This window comes from Neomonachus schauinslandi, chromosome 12, assembly GCF_002201575.2.
Source record: "Neomonachus schauinslandi chromosome 12, ASM220157v2, whole genome shotgun sequence".
Classification (NCBI taxonomy): Eukaryota; Metazoa; Chordata; class Mammalia; order Carnivora; family Phocidae; genus Neomonachus; species Neomonachus schauinslandi.
In genome coordinates, this window is record NC_058414.1 from 103,822,664 (window position 1) to 103,839,819 (window position 17,156).

General features: G+C 44.0%; 1 protein-coding gene across 1 annotated transcript in view; it reads left to right on the forward strand.

Moving 5' to 3' along the window:
• Window positions 1-16,111, forward strand: part of RNF32 (ring finger protein 32) — a 44,125-nt gene extending 28,014 nt beyond the window's left edge. The window contains exons 7-8 of the mRNA XM_021692947.1: window positions 14,971-15,138; window positions 15,832-16,111. Coding sequence (XP_021548622.1) covers window positions 14,971-15,138; window positions 15,832-16,083 — 420 coding nt within the window. The 3' untranslated portion in view covers window positions 16,084-16,111. The remainder of the gene's footprint in view (window positions 1-14,970; window positions 15,139-15,831) is intronic.
• The last annotated feature ends 1,045 nt before the right edge of the window (window positions 16,112-17,156 follow it).

Below are 17,156 nucleotides of genomic sequence, written 5' to 3' on the forward strand. Positions count from 1 at the left end.
TTAATAAGAGCAGGGAGAAGAACCATATGGTCCTCTCAATTGATGCAGAAAAAGCATCTGACAAAATACAGCATCCTTTCCTGATTAAAACTCTTCAGAGTATAGGGATAGAGGGAACATTCCTCAAGCTCATAAAATCCATCTATGAAAAACCCATAGCAAATATCATCCTCAATGGGGAAAAGCTGAGAGCCTTTCCCTTAAGATCAGGAATACACCAAGGATGCCCACTCTCGCCACAGTTGTTCAACATAGTACTAGAAGTCCTAGCAACAGCAATCAGACAACAAAAAGAAATAAAAGGTATTCAGATTGGCAAAGAAGAAGTCAAAATCTCTTTTCACAGATGACATGATACTTTATGTGGAAAACCCAAAAGACTCCACCCCAAAATTACTAGAACTCATAGAGCAATTCAGTAATGTGGCAGGATACAAAATCAATGGACAGAAATCAGTTGCTTTCTTATACACTAACAATGCAACTGTAGAAAGAGAAATTAGAGAAATGATTCCATTTACTATAGCACCAAAACCATAAGATACCTCGGAATAAATCTAACCAAAGAGGTAAAGGATCTAAACTCTAGGAACTACAGGGCACCTGGGTGGCTCAGTTGGTTAAGCGACTGCCTTCGGCTCAGGTCATGATCCCGGAGTCCTGGGATCGAGTCCCACATCTGGCTCCCGGCTCAGCAGGGAGCCTGCTTGTCCCTCTGACCCTATCCCCTCTCATGCTGTTTCTCTCTCTCTCTCTCTCTCTCAAATAAATAAATAAATAAATAAAATCTTAAAAAAAATAATAAAATAAACTCTAGGAACTACAGAACACTCATGAAAGAAATTGAAGAAGACACAAAAAGATGGAAAAACATTCCATGCTCATGGATTGGAAGAATAAACATTGTTAAAATGTCTATGCTACCCAGAGCAATCTATACCTTCAATGCCATCCCGATCAAAATTCCAACAACATTTTTCAAAGTGCTGGAACAAACAATCCTAAAATTTGTATGGAATCAGAAAAGACCCCAAATCACCAAGGAAATGTTGAAAAAGAAAACAAAGCTGGGGGCATCACGTTGCCCGATTTCAAGCTATATTGCAAAGCAGTGATCACCAAGACAGCATGGTACTGGCACAAAAACAGACGTATAGACCAATGGAACAGAATAGAGAGCCCAGATATGGACCCTCAACTCTTCGGTCAAATAATCTTTGACAAAGCAGGAAAGAATGTCCAATGGAAAAAAGACAGTCTCTTCAACAAATGGTGTTGGGAAAATTGGATAGCCACATGCAGAAGAATGAAACTCAACCATTCTGTAACACCATACACAAAGATAAACTCAAAGTGGATGAAAGACCTCAATGTGAGACAGGAATCCATCAAAATCCTAGAGGAGAACATAGGCAGTAACCTCTTTGACATCGGCCACAGCAACTTCTTTCAAGATACATCTCCAAAGGCTAGTGAAACAAAAGCAAGAATGAGCTTTTGGGACTTCATCAAGATAAAAAGCTTCTGCACAGCAAAGGAAACAGTCAACTAAACAAAGAGGCAACCCACAGAATAGGAGAAGATATTTGCAAATGATACTACAGATAAAGGACTGGTATCCAAGATCTATAAAGAACTTCTCAAACTCAACACCCAAAAAACAAATAACCAAGTCAAAAAATGGGCAGAAGAGATGAACAGACATTTCTCCGAAGAAGACATACAAATAGCTAACAGACACATGAAAAAAACAGTTAGAATGGCACCAGTTAGAATGGCAAAAATTGACAAGGCAATGGAGCACCTGGGTGGCTCAGTCGTTAAGCGTCTGCCTTCGGCTCAGGTCATGATCCCAGAGTCCTGGGATCGAGTCCCACATCAGGCTCCCTGCTCGGCAGGAAGCCCGCTTCTCCCTCTCCCACTCCCCCTGCTTGTGTTCCTGCTCTCGCTATCTCTCTCTCTGTCAAATAAATAAATAAAATCTTAAAAAAAAAAAAATTGACAAGGCAAGAAACAACAAATGTTGGAGAGGTTGTGGAGAAAGGGGAACCCTCTTACACTGTTGGTGGGAATGCAAGTTGGTACATCCACTTTGGAAAACAGTGTGGAGGTGCCTCAGAAATTTAAAAATAGAGCTACCCTATGACCCAGCAATTGCACTCCTGGGTATTTACCCCAAAGACACAGATGTAGTGAAAAGAAGGGCCATATGCACCCCAATGTTCACAGCAGCAATGTCCGCAATAGCCAAACTGTGGAAAGAGCCGAGATGCCCTTCAACAGATGAATGGATAAAGAAGATGTGGTCCATATATACAATGGAATGTTACTCAGCCATCAGAAAAGATGAATACCCAACTTTTACATCAACATGGATGGGACTGGAGGAGATGATGCTAAGTGAAATAAGCCAAGCAGAGAAAGTCAATTATCATATGGTTTCACTTACTTGTGGAACATAAGGAATAACATGGAGGACATTAGGAGAAGAAAGGGAAAAATGGGGGGGAGGAATTGGAGGGAGAGATGAACCATGAGAGACTGTAGACTCTGAGAAACAATCTAAGGGTTTTAGAGGGGAGGGGGGTGGGGGGATGGGTTAGCCCAGTGCCCGGTGATGGGTATTAAGGAGGGCACATACTACATGGAGCACTGGGTGTTACACGAAAACAATGAATCGTGGATCAGCACATCAAAAACTAATGATGTATTGTATGGTGACTAACAAAATAAAAAATTTAAAAAAAAAAAGAAAGAAATGAAGGACATATAAAGATGTTCCCAGACAAACAAAACTGAGGGAGGTCATCACCCCTAGGCCTGCCTTACAAGAATGCAAAAAGCTCTTCCTCAAGCTGAGATGAAAGGATGCTAATAAGTAACATGAAAATATATGACTATATACAACACCCTAGTAAAAGTAAGTATGTAGGCAAACTCAGATTCCTCTAATAATATAATATGATGGGGTGGTAAACTCTTAACTCTGTATGTAGATTAAAGGACAAAAGTACTAAAAATACCTAGAGCTACACCAATTTGTTAATGAACGTACAATAAAAAAGGTTAATTGTGGGGCATCTGGGTAGATCAGCCGACTGGGTGTCCAGCTCTTGATTTCAGCTCAGGTCTTCATCTCAAGGTCATGAGATCAAGCCCCACATCAGGCTCCACACTCAGTGGGGAGTCTGCTTGAGACTCTCTCCCTCTGCCCCTCCCCCAGCTTGCACTTGCTCGTACACACTCTCTCTCTCTCAAATAAATAATCTTAAAAAAACACAAAAAACAAAAACATAAGCTCGCCAGTAACAAGAAGCTTGAAAATCTAGAAAGCGCATACTAAGATATTTGAAATAAAAATACAACTCTCGGTCTTGGGTTCTCATTATATCCATCCTGCTAGTGTCAGAACTGAACGTGTGCACTCAAGTCCCACTTCAGGAGAAGCAGTGTGTGTAACTTTCCTAGTAATCCACCTTTAAAAAAAAAACAAGTAAATTCCAAAGCCAGAATGAACAATGACTTTATCCAGGCTCCTCTGGGTGGGAGCCTAGCTTTGTAACATAGTCAGTGACATTCCAGAAGTGCCAGGTTTTCCTCCAGAAGTTTGCCTTGTGGCTCTGCCCTCTGACGCCTGTGCCTTTTCATGTGCCTGTCCACCCGCCACCCTCCCCACCACCTACGTGTGCATGGAACTGCAGATCAGTGAACGGTTAGACATCTAATGTTTGAGTTTGAGAAACTGGCAAGTTTACAAAGCAAAATGTGCAGTAACAATGTGCTACCTTCAGGGAAAAATTCTATAATTACTAGGAAAGAAAGGCAAAGAGGGAGAATAGTGTGTCATTTTTAGGCATAATAAATTAGGAGGTGCTTATTTTGTTTAGAGCTTCAAGATCTCGCCAACATGGACATGTTTTTAACACTGTCGATTAGATTAGCTCAGGTCATTCTGTTTTTATGTATTGACCTCTTTCTTGTAACAGAACTCTGGCCTTGCCTTTTCCTTCCTCTGTTACAGGGGATTAATGAAGTCTGTTCTTACTTTGGTTTCCATGCACCTATTGGATGTTAACTAATTAATAAAATACTGAGGTCGTCTTTCTACAAACAGTAAAGCTTCCATACACTGAGAATTTCTTTTTGCAGATTTGCCTTGCTTTAAAATATCATTGGCACATTCCTAACAAACTAAACGAGAACAAAGTGATGTCGTGTTATGATGTGGGTTCTTTTAAATAGATTGTAGTCCTGTGTAAAGAACTGAACAGATCAAGTGTTGGATTTTGTCCCCGAGAGGGTCAGAGTCAGCAGTGCCTTTGTCTGAGCGGGCACTGGGGCTGTGAGGGAGGGCACAGCAGTCCTGGGGAACTCTCGCAACACGTCTCGGTGAGCTCTGACCACAGCTGCCGGGGGAGGTCAGGAAAGCTGCTGTGCTCATACCTGTCACCAGTGTGTACAGAAAGCCCGAGTGTTGCCCACAATGCAGTGCTTGGTCCTTGAATGCCTTTGATCCTTATCTAGAAATTCTGCTAGCATATGTCATATAATTGAGGTATGGTCTTTTATTGCTGCAATTAAAACTTTTCAAATGCATTATACTATCTCCACCCAAGCTAAAAGTCCTGAGCATTGTTTAAAAAGTAAGGTTAGTGATTTGTCAGATGCCGTGGTTGACTTGAGGGGCTGCCTGCTCCCACACCCACCTACATGAGATTTCTCTTACTTTTTTCATTGACATCTCACCAAACAGCATAATGGTCTTAAAGTTTGTTTAGTCCTTTGACTTCCTTTATCACATAGAGATGGCAAACATTCTGTTGCTAACTTGAAGTGGCTCCAAGCAGCAAGACTGGGAGGATATTAAACCAGTAAAAGCTTATCAACTGATTCATTGATATGCTGTAAATTCCAGGCTTTTCATTTTGCTTTTGAGGGTGGTCATAAGTCAACACATTAGTAAGCAATTTGCTGACATCCAGACGGATCACTTAGAGAGGCCTCCCGGGCAGACAAAGTTCACCTGGGTACTTTTGTTAGTATATATTTTTTTTAATGTTTAGCCAGTATGTTACTTGTAAATGACCAGTAATTGCTTTACATATCAATAAGCTAAACTCTTATCAAATATCTGAAATATGAGACTTAAAAGGAAAAATATATGAAGACATTCATTCTTTTTAAAACTGAATATTTTACACTTTGTTTCTGTAGAATTAATAATCATTGGTTTAAAAACTAGAACTCAACTGTCTTTTTTTTGCCAGTTTTTGCCCTTTCAATTACTAAGAACATCTGACCCAAATAACAGTAAGGAAATAAAGAAAGCAAGAAGGGGCTGAGATTTAAAAACTTGAGATTTAAGAAATAGTTAATAATAGCTACACTTAGGACATGGCTTTGAATTGGCCCCAATAGGTGGTCGATAAGTATATGTTGATTTAACTTTATAAATATCACCCTTGCTAACTTTTGAATATGTGAAGCTACAAGAATAAGGTCACACCAGTTCACTTTTAGAAATCTGCTGTAAATATATACTGAAGGATTTTCAGTATATGTATTAATAAGCTAATGTCAATGTTATGATTAAAAGCTAAACGCCAGTGCTTTGTTGAATCTTGATAGTTGGAAATAACTTCAAAATCTTTGCTCATAGGCACTGTTCTTTTTTTTTAATCCCAAAAAGGATACTGTACTGCACTCCTTTAGAATATGTACGTTGGGGCATATATGTGTCCTCATTTCTAATCTACTGCAAACTTAAAATCAAGATTTTTAAATGAATGCTAAGGGCCTTAGCATGAATCAGGGGCTTCTCTGAATCTAAAGAACTCATTCGAGGAGATAAGAAATACACACAGGAAAAAGATAACAGCATCCAGCTAACGCTAAGTGCCCAGGGCAGTGAGAGCTGAAGAGCGCGCTCACGAGAGGAGCCCACGCACACTGGGCCTACATGCAGGCTGCAGGAGCCACTGGTGCAGGGAAGTCATTGAAACCGGAAAACAGGACAGTTACTCAGGGGACTCTGTAAATGACTGGCCGGCTGGGAAATTCCTACAGGAAAGTAATGAGAAGAAAGGTTGGCGCAAGGCCCCAAGGGATCTCAGGCTCCAGACAGGCCCAGGATGAGGACTTCAGGACCCACGAAGAGGTGGTGAGGCCAGCGCTCCAAGAAGGCTACGCTGGCATCAGAGGACAGGCCCCCTCCCCGCTGCTGCCTGTCACAGCTGTCAGAGCCCCCTCCCCACCCCACCCTGCTCCCGTGGGGCCTCTGAGCCCTCCGCTCAGCCCTCCTTGTTCCCACCCAGCCTTCCTGCAAGCTGGGGGCCCCCTTGTTAAAGGTCACCTGGGTCCCCAGCTCACTCAGCCATTCCCACACTGTTGTACCAATCCCGTTAATCATTCACCGTGCAAACACTGAATGGTAAAGTTATTTAGTTTAGATTGAATAAACTACATTTTAATAGTCCTTAACCACCAATACATATAAAAGGAATTGTTACTTTTCTCATTTATGAAATGCTTTTAATTGCAACTAAGGAAGAAAGTATGATTTGTGGACAAGTGTGAAAATGATATTATGTTTGTTAGGCAGGCTGAGTAGATACGCAAATACAAATTAAACTGTTCCAAGCCCCTTCCATGACTGACGCCTGTGGTTCTGCGCTTTGCAAAACTTGTCCCCCTCCCTCCCTTCCCCTCCAAATCCCTAGGGCCACCTCCTGGGGAGGGGGTCCCGTCTGCGGCACCTGCCTTCCTGTGGGACACACAACAAACAACATGTGTCATCAAGAATGTAAATTTCAAAAAGTGGGGAGAGTCAAAAGTACAAAGAGATGCAGGGGACAGGGAGCCAAGTAGGGAGCAAGGGGTTTTAGGGCAGGGGGGGACTGCTGAGATGACAGGGGCTGGGGTGGGGAGGTGCAGACCCCAAACTGGAGGGACTGCACAGACAGGGTGAGTGGCCCCTGCGCCTGTACCGGGGGAGGTTCCCATGTAGGGAATGCAGGAGCAGCAGTGGCCAGCCCCTGCCTGCACTCTTGTAGAGAGGTGAGAGCAGTAGGAGCTCCACCTGGGCACTCAGCAAACGGCTGGCCTGAGAAAAATCCGGGACACGGGAACACTGCCCAGTGAACACTGGGACCCTTGTTCAAAACCAAAACTTTCTTCTCTGGCCATTCTCAGTCTGCCTGCCCCCCACCCCCGTCTCAGTCTGCCCTGGTGGTTTTTATCTGCTATTTAATGTTGCTCCAAGCAAAGAAAAAATTCTGAATTATCAGCATAAATTTTATGCTGTACAATGCTGATTTTAAGCACAAATATAAGAGCATTTAGTTCATATGTGGAATCTCCAAAATTACAGTTTGCGTCTCCTACCTCATACATGTGTATTTAACTCATATGCAGAGAGATAAAATGCTAAACAAAACTGAGTCTGAGCCCTCAGCTCCCAGCAGGGAAGGGACCCTGGGTCTCCTCATGCCTCCCTTTCCTTCTGCACCATCATCTCCCGTAGGAATGGCACGCTGAGGAAAGGACATGAAGGGCTCCATCCGGGAACCAGAATTTAGGAGGGAAAGGGAGCATGGGGACAGCCTGAGGCAGAAAGGCTATGAATTTTTCATATGGGAAGGAGATACACAGACTTAAAAAGCCCAAAGAACCCCAGTATGATAGGAACGGAACGGAACGGAAAGGAAAGGAAAGGAAAGAAAGGAAGGAAGAAAAAGAAAGAAGGAAGGAAAGAAAGGAAGGAAGGAAAGAAACAAAGAAAGAAAGGCATGTCTAGTGAAGCTGCAGATTTGCTGGCAGTAACAGCAGAAGCCAGAGGACTGAGCATGACATCTCAGCCAGCCTGGAATTCTACATGTACCAAATGAAAATTCCAGTCAGGAACAGAGGCAAGGGGTGCGTGGCTGGCTCAGTCAGAGGAGCGTGCCACTCCTGATCTCAGGGTCGTGAGTTCAAGGCCCACGCTGGGCATTGAGACTACTTAAAAAAAAAAAAAAAAAAAAAAACAGAGGCAAAAGAAAGACAATTTCAGAGAAAAATGGAAAGAGTGTCACTAAAATGTCTCCACTGAAGGAAATTCTGAAAGATGCCTTTCATGAAGAAAGAAAATGATCCCAGATTCCAAGAAGCAAGAAGGGGTGAAGTGCACAGAAGGTGGTAAAAATGCGAATAAATCGAATTGGCACTGACTGTAAAGCAAGACTACTGATGTCTTCCAGGGTTAAAGGAGAAGGAAAAGAGCCTGACCGCACCAGACTGACATACCTCCAGGAGACTATCCCGGTCAGGCGCTCCAGGATCCTTGCTTATGTGAGAAGAGGAAATTCTGATGGACTTTCGACGTTAATAATTTCAATATGCATTCCCAAGGTAACGGCTAAAAGAACTGAAATGGAGTTTTAACCTTCAAATTAGTAGAAGGAAAACTAGAGATAGAAATTTCCACTGAAGAAAAGAGCAGAGATCAAAACAAACCGATGGCAGGACAACTAGAAAACTCAGAACGGGAACACACCAAGCAATCTCCAGACTGAACGTGCCAGTGAGAACAAGCCCAGCTGCGGGTCACTCAGAAGAGACTCTTACGCATTGAAAGAAGAATGACGTGTGTATGATATACGCATAGATACGCACACAGAAAACTCGACACAGAAAAAGACGGGGTACTGACATCAGAGCAAACATACGTGAAGCCAAGGCACCAGGAAGCAGGACACACAGAACACCCACCAGCAACCGTAGCACACATGCTCTTCCAAAATACAGACCATCTATAAACACAGCCCGTAAATATTCTCATCACACCGTAAAGAGTTAAAATGTGTAGAGCATGGTCTCTGACCAGTGTACTTACGCTAGAAATTTAAAATAATTTTTAAATAACTAGAAATATCTCACACATTTGGAAATTCAGAAACAGTTCTAAATAACCTGTTGGTAAAGAAAACATGATAATGGAAACTAGAAAATATTTTGAATTGAATTAACAGCAAAATACATATCAAAACTTGTGGAATATGACTAAAGCAGTATTTGTTTCTTCTATACTAGGTATCTTTTGCAGAATCAAACATTTGAGTCTAGAATTAGTTTATAATTCTCATGTATTATAACATATCCTGAGCATGTATTTCTGTTTTGCTGTATGACACCAATTAGCATTTAGACTGGCACACTGAGCATTAAGACCCATCCTCCCCCGATTTACTGGCTGCATCTGCAAAAGCTGGCAAGCCCAGGTTTTCCGCAAGCACCAAAGCGCCTGCCATGGTCACGCACATCCTAAGCCCTCGAGAAATGCTAAGATGGAGTGGGAACCCTTGACAAACACCTTAGGGTGTAACAGCATGAGGCCCAGCACTCCCAGCCACCAAGTCCGTAGTAATAAAGGCAACGAGGCATGTGCCAACAGCCCTGGTGAAGGCAGGAGGAGACGCGCCTGGGTGAGATGACACTTAGGGCCTCACCAGGGCCCCTTGGGAGTCACCAAACACAGCTGTTCAGAGCATATCAGCTATGTTTCCATCTAAGGTGCTTTATCTCACGCTGCAAGAACTCATCCACATGTCAGAACAGTCGGGATTCCTGCAGTCATCCGGGCATACATAGATCTATTATCACACACAACGTATCCGTTAATATAACATAAGCGTGTGTGCGCACGCGCGAGCCTCCACAGTTATTCTCTTGCTCTCTAAGGGACCTCTGAAAGCTCACAGTGATACCTAACACCTGGAGTTGGGAGGTCACACCCCCAGGAAGGGTGATGAAAGCCGTGGTAAGTAACTTTGACTCTTAAAATCAAGCAGGTGAATTCTGCAATAGCAGTTCTCAAACTTGAGCAAGCATCAGAGTCCCCAGGTTCTGACCCAGGAGGTCTGAGGCATGGCTGGGAATCAGCATTTCTAACAAGCTCGCAGGGGATGCCAAGGCCGCTGGTCCCAGCACCACCATTGAGAATGAGCCTCCAAGTCAGTCATTCACACTCTTGCATGTTCTCCAAACAGCACTTCTGTGTCCAGAAAACATTTCAGAATACACCTCATAACCCGAAATCCTTTGTAAGGTCTGGAATAGAATATGACCCCTTTTTTCTGAGGCATAATTTTGAAGGAAGAAAAGATCTTATATTCCATTCCATGTATATATGGGAAATTGCTCTCATGTCAAGAAAACTCACAGAGCACATGGATCATGAAACATGAATCAGAAGGCCATCATACAGATTTCCAAGGAATTCTCCCTTTTACACAGTAGGGAACTCTTCTCTCAATCATTTGTTTAGAGATTATCAAATAGTCGAAGAGCCAAAGAACAAAGAAAATTAAAATCAAAGCCCTAGGATACACTGTCAGTTGAAGAACCTAAATTAAGCTCCAGCTGCCTGGCAATTACAATTAGGGTCAGCGTGAAATAGAATTTGATTCATAACAGAAGAGCATCTTCCTCCAAGCCTCTAAATACAAATGTGCCTTGACTTAGGACAGCACTAGGTCCTGATAAACCCATCATAAATCAAAAATATCATTAAGTCAAAAATGCATTTCACACACCTAACCTACCGAACGTCACAGCGTAGCCCAGCCCACTTTAAGTATGCTCAGAGCGCTCACATTAGCCCACAGTTGGGCAAAGTCATGTAACACGAAGCCTGTTTGACAGTAAAGTGTCGAATATCTCCTGGAACACACGGCATGCTGTCCTGAAAGTGACGGACGGCACGGCTGTGTGGGTGCAGATGGCTGTCGTTGTATCAGCCGTGGCCCCTCGTGATCGCGTGGCAGCTGGGAGCTGCGGCCCCCGCCCGGCATCACGGGGGGAGGATCGGACCGCGTATCGCTGGCCCGGGAAGAGATCCACATTCAGAACTCGGAGCACGGTTTCTGCTGAGTGTGGATCGCTTTCGCCCCATCATGAGGTCGAAAAATTGTGAGTCAAACTACTGTAGTTGGGGGGCATTTGTATGGCTAAAACACAATTGCAAACAAACCCCCAAAACACAGGTGCCTGGAAGATTCCCACACACACCATTAAAACCCCAACCAGGGGCGTCTGGGTGGCTCAGTCGGTTAAGCGACTGCCTTCGGCTCAGGTCATGATCCTGGAGTCCCGGGATCGAGTCCCGCATCGGGCTCCCTGCTCTGCGGGGGGTCTGCTTCTCCCTCTGACCCTCCCCCCTCTCGTGCTCTCTCTATCTCATTCTCTCTCTCTCAAATAAATAAATAAAATCTTTAAAAATAAATGAATAAAACCCCAACCACCAGCTGCGTGGGCGCCTGTCATGTCCCAGCATCGCCTTTCCCTGAAACCCAGCAGTCATCCTGTACCAGCCGGGGACAAAGGCCAGCAAGGGCGCACTCACCACAGCTGCCCTCCCTTCCTGTGTGTGTCCACGTCTTCTTGGGGGAGTAAGAAGCGGAAGGGTACGCTTCATCCCTGAAGGCACCTTCTGGGGTCTGGCCTTGGAGCAGGAGCTCTGGAGGGGACTTACATACTCTGTTCTGCCAGCTGGGTCCACATAAAAACAAACAAACAAAAGACACACATGAGAGCTGGCCAGCAGACTAGAATACTTGAGAGCTGTTAAGTCCTACATCATCATCACTCATCTAATTGTCTCTGAGTTCTGATAGGTTTCGTTCACATCACCAAGCCCAACAACATGAGACAGGTGTGATCACTCAATCAGGACACTTCTAACTGCTGGAGCAAACGACCCCCAAATTCCAATGACTCAAAGTAGGAGCTTTGGTCCCACCCACGAGGGCAGCATGCCACCCTGTAGAATGCAGGCACTGTCCCCTGCAGCCTTTCTCTGTGCCGTCCCTGGGAGGGGGGGGCAGAGACCTGTGTGCCCAGGCCGGAGACCCCACTTCCATTTGGAACAGCTATGTCATGTGGCCCCACCTAGCATGGGAGGAGTGGGACTGTGGTGTTTCTGGACACGATGCCAACTTCTATAGAGAGCTCTGTGCTGGGGAAGGACCAGCAAGAGAGTAAGAAGGTGACAGCCACCACAGCCCTTGGAACAGATGATTCCGTAGCTATTTACATCAGTCTTCAGATGTTCAACAAAGGAGCCCCTGGTGCGACCCTGGCTGAGCGGCATCTCCGTGCCTCAGGTGCCGTGGTCGCTCTCCGATGATCAGATCTGTGCAGTAATGTCCGCGTGAGCCACCAGCCACAAGCCGCAGGTGCCTGTCGAGTCCTTGAAGCGAGGCCAGTCCAAATCGAAACAGGCTAGAGACACACAGGATCTCAAAGACTTGACAGGAAAAAAAGAATAAAATATCTCATTTATAGTTTATTCAGTTGACATATTTTGAAATGATAATATCTTGGATATGTTGGGTTAAGTAAAATATTAAAATTAATTTCACCTTTAAAAACATTTTTTTAAATGTGCCTTCTACAAGTTTTAGGATTACAGATGTGGCTCATATTACATTTCTTTTGGACAGGGATGATCTAGAGTAACTAGCTCTTACATTTAGAAAGTTCTAAAAACAGTGATACTTAAAGGAGTTTTTCTAAGTGTATCACATTATTTTGAGAAGATAAAGAAAAATAATACAGTCCATCCCCAAAACTCTTTTTTTTTAATTTGAATATAGTTGACACACAATGTTACGTTAGTTTCAGGTGTGCAACCGAGTGACTCACAGGTCTATGCAGCACGCTGTGCTCACCACAAGCGCGCTCCCATCCGTCACCACACGACACTGTTACCCCACCAGTGACCAGATTCCCTCTGCTGTGCCTTTCGCCCCCGGGACTCGTTCGTCCATAACTGGAAGCCTGTCTCTCCTACAGCCCTTCACCCACTTTGCCCATCTCCTCACCCTCCTTCCCTTGGGCAGCCATCTGTTCTCTGTATTTATGGGTCTGTTTCTGCTTTTCGTTTATTAATTTTTTTAGATTACACACATGAATAAAATCATATGGTAACTGTCTTTCTCAATCTGACTTATCTCACTTAGCATAATAGCCTCTAGGTCCATCCATGTTGTCTCAAATGGCACAATCTCATCCTTTTTATGGCTGTGTAATATTCCTCTGTGTGTGTGTGTGTGTGTGTACATCTTCTTTATCCATTTATTTATGGATGGACACTTGAGCTGCTTCCATATCTTGGCTATTATAAACAATGCTGTAATAAACATAAACAATGCATGTATCTTTTCAAATTAGTGTTTTCTGGGCAAATACCCAGTACTCAAACTATTAGATCATATGGTAGTTCCAATTTTTTGAGAAATCTCTATACTGTTTTCCACAACAGCTGTCCCAATCTACATTCCCACCAACAGTGCTGAGGGTTCTTGCCAAAAACTCTTTAATAAAAACCATTCACTCTGCCCCCACCCAATGCCCGAGCTGTTTCCAGTCTTTTCTCAAAAGAATTCCTCAACTATGATTGCCTTTTCTCTGATAATCCAGATCTTTACAACCTAACTGAAAACCATGAAACTATTCTTCCTTCCAAGCCCATCTAAGAAGATTGACTTCTGGACTCTTGAAGCCCTTTGTAATCACAAAATCACTTTTCTATCTAGGCATTGCTCCTAACGTGTTTGTTCCTGTTCATGCAGGACTTATGGCAAGGCAGGCAAACCATCTAAAACCTGTAGAACTGTAACTAAGACACTAACAAAACAATAACTGTCTTAATAAAACCCCTACTAAAGATTTAGATGTGTTAAATTTCTAATAAACCAATAATTGTAGGCCTTTTTCCTTTTTGAAAAGAAGCAATAGCATCTTTGGAGAAACCAGGGAGAATCACACAGTAAATATTTCCAAATCAGAGCACAGACCAAACAGAGTCTGGGGGACGAAAAGAGAGTGAAGGATACCATATTAAGCCACTTTGCAGTTAGCAACTGTGACTTCTACATGATGTAGGCATGTTCCATTTTGCTAATCAGATATGAGCGAATTCTCACTGTGAATCCCTGCGCTGTAGCCGAGAGTCTGCAGTAACTCTGCCTCACCCTGGCAGTTCCAGCTTGTGTCATCAGGAGGGAAAGCACACCATCCCACAACCCGCTAAATCGTTTGCCTAAGATCACTGTGTTTCTCTAAATCCTTTTATATAAAAAAAATGTAGTACTTTATAAAAAAAAGTAGTACTTTATAAAAAGAACTGGGGGGCATTAGAGAACTCTATTTAAGGACAGTACTTTGGAGCAAACTTTTTAAAAGTTTGAGGTAAAATGTAATATGCTGCCTCCATTATGGTGGACTGGCAAGGGAAACAATTTTAAAATAAGTCCTAAAGATCTGTTCTGTAGCAAGGGGCCATACAAGTGTCCATAAATCGATTACCTCCCATAAAGGGATTTTTAAGGTCCTTAGGCAATGGGAGTTTTCAAGTTACGATTTTAGGGCTTGCTGAGAAAAGCAGAATGAATAACTAGTTTAAAAGATGGGGATAATCTTAGATTTCCTTTTTTGTTTATGGTCACGCTAAAATGATCGTTCATAATCTGCAACCACACTGGGAAGACAGCTGGCAAGCAAGGGGACGGGGAGAATGCTGGTTCCCTGGCTGGGCAAGAGCTCAGGGCACTGTGGCTGCACGCAGTGAGCACCCTGCTTACAGATCAGAATCCACGCTGCCACAGCGGGGTGATCATCCCTTTCTCCTCTCCACTTCCCTTTCCCTTTTATTAGCTCTCAACTCTTAATTACAATGTATTTCTTGTTAACCACCAAGACTTAAACCAGGTGGACCTTTTGAATCTCTTTGCATCAACTATCTGGACATGGCTCTATTAGGTAAATATGCATATGTCTGTTTCCCCAAAAAGTCTTCTTCAAAGGTAGAGACCTGAGGAAAGTTAGTAAAAAAGGTGATCAGGACCCACGAAGGCACTTCCCTTGCACCTACAGGTAGAATCCGCCCCCCACCGGGGCATGTTAATGCACTGCCTCCCATGTCCTTTCCAGTTCACAGAGATCAATCGCCGCATACTGTGCTCCTTCAGCACAGACATAGAGGACCTCTTCTGGGAAATCGACCACTGCCTGGCCATAAACCGAAGTGTTCTTCAGCAGCTGGAGGACAGGTGTGGCCATGAGCTCACAGAAGAAGACTGGGAGAAGATCCAGATCCAGGTAGGCGTGGGTCACTCACTGGAAGCAGCAGCCCCCAGACGTCTGGGAGACATTAGAGGGGAGACTTGGGGACCCTGTGGTGCGGAGCTTTCGGCCCTGGCTGTTCTTGTACCCTGAACCTTTGCCATCCAGGCTGGGGTGAGGTCAAGGCCCTTCCATTGGACACTGCTTTGAGGACGCCTTCCTGTGAATAATGAGAACACCAAAGGGAAAAGACACCCCACGTGCTAGCTTCCCGGTTTTCCTTCAAGCCCTAGCCTGCCCTCCTCTGGCATCTGTAGCACCTCCGGAAAAGGGGAGCCTCAGAATTCAACAGAGGAAAAACTTACTTAAAAAATCATTAAAATACGAAAATTTATAAAGAAGTTTAGCAGCGATATAAGGCCAAGGATTTTGAAAAAGACCACTCTCCATTGCTCAACTAAAAGGAAATCTATACCATTAATGTTCAGCATTTTATAAAGTATTTTTTTTGTTTTAAAACTGCTTGTCACAAGCAGGTTACTCTCCCTTTCATTTTCCACAGGACTAACAGTATATGTATAATTAGTGTCATTGTAACACAGGATGAAACTTCATCTCTAGAAGGGCCATGTCTCTTGGTATATACAGTTCTCACTTAAATTTAGGAAGCTTTCCATCATGACAGAGCTACTACCTGCACGACAGCTCACGTCCTCTCCTGTGCCGCAGGCTCTGCACCGGGAGACCTCTGAGTGCCCCATCTGCCTCGCCCCACTCCCAGCCAGCAGTGACGGTCACCAGGACCCATCGGAGACGCGCTGCGGCCAGGCTTCCCGAGAGATAGTCCTCCTGTCCTGCTCACATGTGTTCCACCACACGTGTCTCCTTGCTCTGGAGGAGTTCTCACTGGGGGACAGTTCTCCTTTCCATGCTTGTCCCCTCTGCCGCTCTGGCTATCAAAAGAAAATTCTTGAATGTTGAATTCACAGTCAGGAAAAATTCTATCACTCCCGGGTGGTGGGGGGGGGGGGCGGGGGGTGGATTTACCTCAATTTTGTACAAATTGTATGAGTTTGGGGTTAAGTGCTACAGTGTAATCTACTCTCCAATGAAATACACTCTTAGTAGTTGTACATAGGAACCCTAAATATATTTTAAAAGCTGACAACCTACCCAGTTTTAGTCTTTAGTTTATAAAAATTTCAAATTGATGAGTTTAATCAGTTGAAATAAGTGAGTAATGGATAAAAACTTGAGTCTCAGAGGTTCTGTAATTTAGTGACTTGCTATGCTTCTAGTTGATCAGTTGGGATTGCTCCGAACAGCAGAATCGCTCCCTTTCTTTCACGGTCGTCTGATTAACTGGCCTATTTCCACGCGGTTCTGAATGGCAGCTGGGGGACCTGCCAGGACGGTCGCGGCACACTGTTCCCGTGCTCCCCTGTGCACACACCTACCTAGATACAGCTGGTATCTGACCAACAAGCTGGTCACCTAAAAACAGTCTTCAAATTGTCTTGGGCCCTCTGCCATTCCTAATATTTGTTTTGCAGTAATTGCTTTATTTCTATGGGATAAATTACTATTATACTTCAGCACTTCAAATATGTAAACCCAAAGTATAAAAATAAAATATTCAGTGGTATTCAACATCAGAAGATGGCAAATCACATTTTAATGACTTAGAGCCATACTATTTTAGCTTGTACGTGAAGAAGAAATGCATGAAACCGCTTTGATAGGAAGCATCTGACTCTGGTTTACTCTCCCCGGAAGCTTGGTTGTTTACAGTAACAAAGGACAGTTGTGTAGGTCAGGTGCCTGGCTGCTGCTAAGGCCCCACACGTCAGTGGCTCACAGGGAAGCCTGTCATTTCTGAGCCCCACAGCCCATGGGCAATGGGCTGAGGGCTGGGGGCTGAGGGGCTGCTCTAATTGGCTCCTCTGCCCTAGTCTGGGGGGGTTCTCATTGCTGGGGAAGAGCAGAGATGTTTTAAGGCCCATGCTTGGGCAAACGGGTGCACATCCCTGCAGTCACAGCTAAAGACAGGGCAG